Source organism: Pistacia vera, unplaced genomic scaffold, assembly GCF_008641045.1.
Source record: "Pistacia vera cultivar Batoury unplaced genomic scaffold, PisVer_v2 Contig168, whole genome shotgun sequence".
Classification (NCBI taxonomy): domain Eukaryota; kingdom Viridiplantae; phylum Streptophyta; class Magnoliopsida; order Sapindales; family Anacardiaceae; genus Pistacia; species Pistacia vera.
The window spans coordinates 109,219-119,439 of record NW_022195769.1 but is presented as its reverse complement, the minus strand read 5'-3'; the positions used below and the strand labels follow the sequence as shown (position 1 = coordinate 119,439).

Here is a 10,221-nt window from a genome sequence, read left to right as displayed (position 1 = left end):
TAATTAAATTAATTATTTATATGTATAAATTATAAGGGAAAGAACAGAACCTATTTGCCAAGTTGTCAGTCATGAAATTTCTGCGAATGGTATGCATGATTTAGGAGCACGACACAAGTCATTTTCTTATAAGTTTATTTATTTTATATTAATTTTAATTAAGCTTAACTTGTTCCTTAATCCCTCCTATAAACTCACCGTTTTGACCTCTTATAAATACAACCAAACCTCTCTTCTTATATTTCCATCCTCCTCCACAACAACTCTCCTCTCATCTCTCTCTTTCTCTTTCTCTTTCTATCTTTCTAATTTCTCTCAAGCTTTTGTGTTTCCAAAATGGGGGCACTTGACCATCTTTTAGACATGTTTGAAATCACTCCTAAAAGGAAGAAGCGAAAGCCGATGCAGGTATATATATATATATATTTCTCATAATCAATCAAGTATATAACTCTCCAAGTTTATTGAGTTCATGTTTTCTCGTTTTGCAGACAGTTGAAATCAAGGTGAAAATGGACTGTGATGGCTGCGAAAGGAGAGTTAAAAATGCTGTTTCATCCATTAAAGGTGATAAATTTTAGTATTAATGGAATATTCAACCTCAGGCTCTCTCATTTCTTTACTTAACAAACGAAAAGGTTTAATAATTTTCTTTGATTTCACTCAAAGTTTTCCTCGTCAATCTCTTCCAATTATCATGCCTATTTTCGAAGTAATGAAGCCTGTTACATAGTTTGAAGGCTATTAGAGCCGATAGAGCTAAAAAAAAATCATGCAAAAAGCAAAATTGAAGCAACTTTAAACACTTAATTTGTAAAAGGTTTTTGCATGGCTTTCCTTTTTATTCAACTTTTTACAGTACCTTATTTTTTGAGCCTTCATTCATTTTGCTACATGGAAATATCTGTCACTGTCAGTAGAGAGAGTCAAAGAAAGAAAGAACATAATTTTTGAGCATTCACCGTATTGGAAACTGGCAGGATCAGAAAATTTGTATTATCTCTTGACCTCCATACTCCTTTTAAATTCCAATTCAAACCATAAATTCATCTCTGCCAGGAGCCAGAAGCCAGAAGCCCTCTTTCTACTTCAATTTAAACCACCTTCTCTTTGTCGCTATGTGATAAAATTAATACAACATTTATCACACAACACCAAACACACCCTTAACACAAGAAAAAAGAAAAAAAAAGGCTAATAACAATTTATCCCTCAGTCTGTCGCAAAAGAAATTTTACCCCCTTGATTTCAAAACACCCAAATTACCCCCATTTTTTGAATGTGAAAAGACAATTTTGTCAATTCATCATGTTAGATTAGGTTTTTGTCTCTATAATGAATTAAGGGGTACCATGGGTGCTTCCAGAACCAAAAAGTGAAAAAGGAAAGAAGTCTTTTGGCGATATATTGGGGGCCAAAATGTCATTCAGCCCAAAAAAAAAAATTCATGTCCCTGTCAAAATTTTAACTCAGATTTAAATGGTATAATTAAATTTTATTATATTTTATGCAGGAGCGAAAAGCATAGATGTGAACAGGAAGCAAAGTCGGGTAACAGTGACGGGTTATGTGGAGCCAAACAAGGTGTTAAAGAAAGTGAAGAGCACCGGCAAGAGAGCCGAGTTTTGGCCCTACGTGCCTTACAATTTGGTGGCGTATCCTTATGTGGCTCAGGCGTACGACAAGAAGGCGCCGTCAGGCTATGTTAAAAATGTTGTTCAAGCTCTTCCGAGCCCGAATGCAACCGACGAGCGGCTGACCAATCTCTTCAGCGATGAGAATCCACATGCATGTGCGATTATGTAAGGAGGAGGAAGAAGAAGAAATGAAGAAATGTGAATCATGATCAATTTTCTCTTAGAGTAGTTTAGAATTTAGATCGATCTTAGTTGCTTGATGTTTATTAGGACGTGTTTGGCTTTAATTTAGTTATGCTTTGTATCAATTAATGTAGGTTTTGTCTTTTGTTTGTGAAATATTTAGCTTTTTATAGTTATGTTATTATTCGAAAATTATGTATATTATAAAGAGTCTTCAACGCTTTAAACTATGTATTATAGTTGAATTAATGATATGCATGCAAGTTTATATAGATTATAAAAAGATTAGAAAATCTTTAATTATAATTAAAAGAATTTGGCGACATTTTTTATGTAGAATCAGGTTTTTTCTGATTGAATATGTCGCCATATCTTACATGGTATCCCGGTAAAATAGGGATCTCTTTGAAACAAACAGATAAAAGGCTCTTTATTTCGTTATAATTGGACATAGATTTCGGCCATGGCTATATAAATAAACAAAAAGACATTGGTTTAGTTCTTTTCCCAGTAATCACAGCCACAAAGATGGAAAACAAGCAGCTAAAAATATGTATTTTTGTCACTTTCGTGCCCAGAAAAAATAACTTAATAAATGGAGACCAAAATAAAGTAATATATAAAATCTATTAATGCATTTTATGTCTCATAAAAGTGGAGAATAATTGTAGGCAAGATAAAGGCTCTTGGTAGAGAAGCTTCTTCAAAAGGAGACACTTTTTTCCCGTGGATTATAACACTTTTTAGTGATTTATTATTTGATTGATAACATAAAAATTAGGAAGTCGGACTCACAATTCACATTTTATTAGAAAAATCTTAATTTAAAAGTAAAATCATCTTATTAACAAGCCAAATTTATCCCTTTATTTACATTACTTAATTCATGTTATATTTCAGTCAAATTGTCATGTTTAAATTGTTGATTTTTTTTTTTTTTTTTTTTTGCGACCCGGGTGTCCGGGCCAACTTGTGTATACCTCGATTAATTTCTCAAGACCCTGAAATTAACAACTAGGTTTCCCCTCTAGTGGTCACTCTTATTAACAATCGAGGGGAATCAAACTCAAGAACTCTTAAGTAATACACCCAAGAGTCTTTATCATCCTACCCGACCACCCAGAAGTGGTGAAATCATTAATTTCTCACCTTAGGCTATCTTAAAAAAAATAAATAAATAAATAATTGTTTAAAAAAAATTTATACCACCCATTATAAAATAAATCTTATATTTTTCATAATTAATTTTTGGTTTTAATAAAAATATAGGAGTCTCTATAATTGTAGAAGACATCATCATTATCATAATACTCAGACATTATTGAGACTTTTTTAATTTTATTTTTTACTAATATTGTCTTCCACTTTCATTAAAGAAACTTATCTATTAATCTTGTTGTTTAATTTTGCTTAGCTGAAACCAAATTTCAGAAAATGACTACCACTTCCATTGATTAATCCACACCCAGCTGTCTATAATTCCTACGTTTTATTTATAAAAAATTAATTAATTAATTAATTAATCACCAATCTCAAGTTTGAATTCTGATAAGGTGAAAACTTAGATTAAGAGAAGATCATTATTAGTTAAAATTGTTACACATGTCTCTCAACTATTTAATAATCACTATTTCAATGGCTACATAAGCTTTGCTTATAACTACAAGCTTCATCCTCTCCAGCCTTCTGGGTGTTTGCCACGTGTCCCCACCCTTAAAAACTCTCCTATACTTTTACTCCAAATAATCAAGATTAACATATATTAATCTTCGAAGATGAGGATAGGCTTCAAGTAATTATCACCTCTTTCTCTTTCACTCTCTAAATAAATATTTTTTCTGTGCAAATTTCACTGCTGTACGCCATGAGACAGTAATGTCACTACCCGGAAATAATATTATGATTCATAATTCATTGAATTTTTTGAGATTCAGCTATAAGAAGAATGAATAATATAAAGTTGTATTCAAAAGTAGGTTATGCAGATTTACAAGTAAACAATAATGTATGTTGTGAGTTCATGTCAATCTGGTTAGGTGTGATTTTATTTGTACTTTAGTGTTGAGTGGTCGTTAGAATGAGGCTTAATGTGGGCAGCAGGACCCGCCATTAAAGGAAAATACTTTGTTAAGGATTACTAATCGTAAATTTTTTTCATTGCTTTATTGAAGATGAAACCCAGCTGCACTATCAATGTCTTTGGTTTATTAATTATTGTAGAATTTAAAGTTGATTGGTGTTCAAAGGGTTTCTTTTCTTAACTTTAGGAGATCATGAGATCTGGTATTATTCTTTTTTGGTGACGAATTTTGGGATTGCATTTTTATATTCTAGATACTTGCTCATAGCTGAAGAATATGACGCTCCGTTGTTATTTGATTATCATGAATTTGATCGGTGTTGGAAAAAGGGTATTTCCTTCTAATTTTGGAGAATTTAACACCGAGATTCCTCAAAATATATATTTTATTAATTAAATATAACAATGGATAAACTCTTTCACATAAATTAATGTATCATCAAGTGAATGAATAAATATATATAAAAAATCAATTTCATAAATATAAATTATACGTAAATAAAATAACGACATTACATCAGTTTATATATGTTAGTTTGTATATTAATTTATACACGTAGCATCATTGTAATATACACGTGTAAGATCAACAAAAAGTGCTTAACTAAGCCGAACTTTTCTTGAAATTATTGAGTCTAGAAATATTCAGGGTTTTACACGTGAACATGAGGATAAAACCAATATCAAAGATCTAACACATAATCATGCAACCAATGACTTTGATTCATGTATAAAAGTATATATAGAAATCTAGAGCCGACCACCTGGTTTCTAATATGGGCGACAGCCATTGATAAGTCTAGCTAGCACTTGCAGCCCTAGAAATTGAAGTTGGTAAATGTCTGATTAACTTCAAGTCAAGTCTTTTTATCATAATCATAAGACGGTGGACGGTGGTTATCTTCATCTTTAATGTACTCTTGATAATGGCTAGCCGATTAGAGAGGTCAGGCGGTGTTATAAATCTCCACGTAAACTAGTGATCTGTAAAGGCAAAATCCAGATGAAAACATTGTAAACATGGATACTACTGTTCAAGGAATCGATAACTCAGCTTTATTTCTTGAATCTAATAACATGAGGTTAACTTTGATGCGATTTAGATAGGATTCCAAGAAGTGGGGACTCAATAATTGCAGGGTCCAAAACAGAAAAGATTTAAGATTCAGAAGGCGAGCTGGCTACCTATTCATATACTTGCAAAGATCTTCACGGCTTCTTTGATAAAAGATAAAAAGAATACAATTAAAATGAATCTAAATATTTTCGAAAATATTTGAATACAAATCTAAAAATTAATGTAAAATTAAATGGTTTTAATATGAAAACCTTTTTTAATATTATATTACAAATATTAAAATATAACTCAAAATTTTGAATCTTATTTTAATTTTTTAATATTATTTTTGGATCATAATTAAATTAGATTGACCCTTATTATTGTCCAATTAATTCTTGAGTTTACATTTGAGATAGCTGGGAAATTGTATTATGATTAATAGTAACAATTTTCATTAGTCTTAAGTTAAAAATTAATCTAGATTTCTTTGTAATATATATATATATATATATATATATAGCAACTCAATTTTATTTTTTTTATGATCGAGAGTGTCTGGGTCAGCTTACGCGTATCTCAATTAATTCTTCGAAATCCTAGAACTATCGACCAGATAAGAAATCCAGTGGTTACCTCTATTAGCAACCGAACAGAGACTCAAACTTAAGATTTCTTGAGTAATAACTCAAAAGCCCCTATCGGACCACTTGATCACCCCGATGTAATTTGTGAACTCAAATTAAGCATATTAGTTTAATTTTATTTATAATTTTCTATTAAAATATTCCAATATATCAATTACTTATTAATTAATTAATTAATTACTCCCTCGTCCCAAAGATGCTAAACTTCCATTATAAGCTAACTAAATGTAATAGCAACGCCAAAAAGAATCCACAAATTCCTAATTTCATCTATATATATATATATATTAAACAGGATTTTAATTTTCTTATGGGTTATATTGTTTAATGCCATATTATTGCATCTTTTGAACATCAAATTTGTGACCAAATAATATTATTAACAAAACTAATTTAATTTAACGTTTCAGGGTATTTTTTTAATTAGTCTCTAAATATTATCAATTTGTTTCATAAATATGTTCTCATAAAGTGATAAAGGTTTTATATTTAATTAGATATGCGGTGAGTGGACATTTTTAGAGAACTACTTTTTTATCAAAAAAGAAGACATATCAGAATATATAAAGCCTAGATTTGCAGAGAGACTTCAAAACTTGTCATTAATCGGTAAGTTCTTTGCAAGTTTAAATAAATAAATAAAATAAAATTCAATGTTCTCCAATATTTTATATTATATTTATATATATCCAGAAAGTTTAAAGCTTAGCATCAACCAATGAATTTCCTTACATTTTCTTTTAGTTAACGGCCTAAATTTATTGATTGGTCAATAGAATTGAATTGATTCTTGTCATTAACTGTAATTTGAAGTTGAAAAAGTGAACCGAAAGGTAAATGGGTGTGTCAAGATGAGGTTAAATGTTCCGTTTTGATATGGTATAGCACAATTTAACCGACCATGTAGAGTAATTTTATTGAATGAACATAGCATAATCAAACCAAATTTATAACATTTTGTCAATTAATTAATTTAGAAGTGCCGAATTTCGAATAAGAAACATAAAGTTAAGTTTTTAACAAGGAGAGAATCTCTTAAAATGATATTTGCGCACACCTTAATTAATCTCCAAAATCTATTAGATACCCTATAAACAAAATAAATCAAGTAAATCATAAATGTGGTAAGTGGTCATTTGTTGAAGCTCGAACACAAAACCTCTAGATAATCTAAGATCCTGTCATCCAGAAACAAGTCAAATAGTTCACTTGAAATGATATTCCTTATAATATTATATTAAAACTATAAATTAATCTCACTTTTTAATTTATAAGTTGAATACTTGAATGTGAGTGAAGAATCTCTCTTGATAGTTGATAAGCTATAATGCCTTTGAAGAATCTGCAAAAACTTTAATTATTCGACTCTTTAAGCATATAATAACCAACAACTCCAATAAATGGGCTCAAACTTAGCCCAACCCATTTCTTTGTTTGATCACATTTAGGCTTTGATTTTGGGCCCAAGTCATGGAAAATCAAAGTGAAGCTCAAAATTAGCCTCTAAAATCCAAATGGGTACACATTGAAGAATTATAAACTAAAATAAATAGACCCCATTAAGATTTCATTAAATAATAAAAATCCATGAGGTTTCAGAAATAACATAAATTCATCAGTTATCAGTGAGTTGTTAGACTTATTCCTTTACTGAGTTAATGGATATTAACAAAATGGCTTTCTTGCCAATTACTTTAACACTTGAATATTAATGACTCACTAACCGTAGAAGAATTCTTGCTATTTCTGAAACTTCAAGAAAATTCTTGTTCTTCAAAAAGATTTATTTTATTTGTTGATGCAACGATTTGCACAAACGAAAAGTATGTAAGATTCGGATTGTATAACCATCCAAATCGAGCATTTACCCCTTTTCATTGCTTCATTAGCAATCTGTAATGGGCTAAAAGTATCTCATACATATCATCTTTTTAGTCTAAAACTTTTGAGCATTAAATTGGCTGGGCCAAATTTTTACATTCTTTTTGTTTAGTTGTCAAATTCAAATCCAAAATAAGAATAAAATTGACCATAAATTGCTTACAAAATGTACAGAACTCCAAGTTCAAACATCATTTCTAGTAGGGCTGAGCTAAAGCTTGGCTCAAATAATTGAAATTCCAAAAGGAAAGTGGTCCAGGGCTTTAAACAATGAATAAAAATAGGCATACCTTCAAACTACAAAGTTGGCATGCAATAATAAGTTGTACTTTAGGGAACATCAATGCTAATATGAACTTACCTGAACTATAAAAGATCTCGTGATATATATATATATATACATTTTAGTTTATATATAGCCGGGATCGGTTTCTTGATAACAATTAGAACTTGTATGAATCTAAAATTCAAATACTGTGATGATATGAACTAACATTCACAGCCTTTAAAAGGTCTCATGACATGTATACGTATATTTTAGCTTGTATACAGTCAAGATCGGTTTCTTTAGGATAAAAATTAGGATACGGAGATAATTTTTATACGTAAAATTAAGAAAAAAAAAACACATAAATGACTAGCGGAACTATGGTTGAAGAGTAAAGAATAACAGAAAGGCCCATAAATTTTGAGGCATTGAAATGAAAACCCCAAACTATCACTATCCTATCCTAGCCCAAGAAGCAATCGCTATCAGAATTGGTTAAGAAACTAGGTAAAACCGTAAAAGATCATGACTCAACCAGCATGGGATCCCAAAAAATGTGGACCCTGAACTCATCTCGGTCATTGAAAAAAATTCACCTGATTTCTCAATCACAATCACAATGTACCATCGATCCCTACTCCCTTTAAATTTTCACAGAGAAATTTTACCTCTTTTGGGGAATTGAAACTTCATTAAAAAAACCCAAAAATAAAAAAATAAAAAAAAGTCGGTAGCAGTTAAAGTAATTGCTTATTTGCTTGAAACATAAGTAAAGATAGTAGAGTAAAATAGGTTTGCTTTAAGACACAGCCAGCCCACACAGGCGGCAGAAATTTGCAGGTTTTTTGGTAGCAACAAGCAAAAGCAATGATGAAATATTGAAATTTTAGCAGAGAAAGCAACTGCAGAGGCTCTAATTTAAAACCCCTCTAGAAAAACGTAAACAAAAACAAACCCATATTTTTTTTTTCTTTTTGTTTTTGTTTTCGTTTTGTGTGATTGCGTGCTGAGTTGCTGGCTTGCTGCTGGTGCTGGCTCTTGTGATGACATAGCCTGTGAGCTGAACAATTTATATATAAACAAAGGGCAAAGGCAAACCCTAAAAATGCGAGGACCAAAAGGTCATATATTCCAGCATAACAATACAAAGTTAAATTATAAATTATATGAAATTTTTTGGGAAGTTGTGAACCAAAAATGGGTCCAAAAGTGGAGCTTTTCTTCTTTGCGTTTGTTTTCTAGTTCATACTACTTGAAAGTTTGAAACTACCCACATTCAGACTCAAAAACTACCCACATTCAGACTCAAAAGATGTCCCAGGTTTATGTATCTCTAGCTCTCTTCTTTTGCATAGATGACATTGACATTCAAATTCATTCTTGTGTTGGAAAATGAGAAGTTGTTTTTTAGGATCTGTTTAAATTTCCAACTGTAAAGATTTAAGTGGTAGAGGAACAGTTTTCTATGAAAGTTAGGCTATAGGGAAGAATCTGCAGACAGAGAATCAAAGACAATTTAGCCTTCTGCTTTGGCAGAGAAGTTTAATTTATGCACTAGCATTTATTGGAACGTCAGCTTCTTAGGGACGTTCTTGATTGTAGAGATGTTAATGTAGGGATAATTTTATTATAATTAAAATCCCACGAACTCGTTTTATGAACCCAAAATTCGAAATTTAAATATAATTTCAGATCGGTTGGTTTGACGGTCGAAAAATTTTGTTTCTTTTATTAATTTTTTGGGTTCAAACCTCGAGGCTCGACCACCTATAATATTTATGACTTATTTTGAAACATTGAGTTTAAAAGGTATTCAATGGGTCTCGAGATAACTATCTATAGGTAGTTTGATAGTTTACTTAGGACTCTTATGTGTATTATTTGGTAAGCCTTATATATATTTTCATTCAAATCACAGCATCTTTATTAATCTTCATTCAAATCACAGCATCTTTATCTATCTTCATTTAAATCTCAGCAACTGCTTATCTCTATCTTCTTTGGGTTTCTTATCTTGTTATCTCATTACTCAAGATGTTATGATTTAAATAAAGATATAGATAAGGCTTAACATTACTTAAGAGGTTTTGAGTTCAAATCCTCACGACCACTAATAAAGGATAGCCACTAAAGACTTATCTAACCGTTAACTTCAGGGCCCTAGATGATTAGTTGAGGTAGGGGTGTTCAAAAAAATGCAAAAACCGAATCGAACCGGAAAACCGGTTAACCGAAAAAACAGTTCGATTACGGTTTAAAAAATTAAAAAATCCGAACTTTTGATTCGGAAAAAAATAAAAAACGGTTAACCGAAACCGGTTTTACAAATATATATATATATATATATTAAATAAAAATAATATTATTATATATTATATATTAAATAAAAAAATAATACTTTTAATGTATTGTTAGTAGTGGTCAATGGATATGTATGAATGTTTAATTTTTATTTGGATATGTATTAT

At 30.6% G+C, this 10,221-nt stretch overlaps 1 protein-coding gene across 1 annotated transcript; it reads left to right on the top strand.

Annotated features, from left to right (window-relative positions):
* Positions 1 to 234: 234 nt before the first annotated feature.
* Positions 235 to 2,078, top strand: LOC116125557 (heavy metal-associated isoprenylated plant protein 22-like). Its single transcript, XM_031411258.1, has 3 exons — positions 235 to 408; positions 492 to 567; positions 1,514 to 2,078. The coding sequence occupies exons 1-3, from the start codon at positions 337 to 339 to the stop codon at positions 1,804 to 1,806; spliced, it is 441 nt and encodes a 146-aa protein (XP_031267118.1). The 5' UTR covers positions 235 to 336; the 3' UTR covers positions 1,807 to 2,078.
* Positions 2,079 to 10,221: the final 8,143 nt, after the last annotated feature.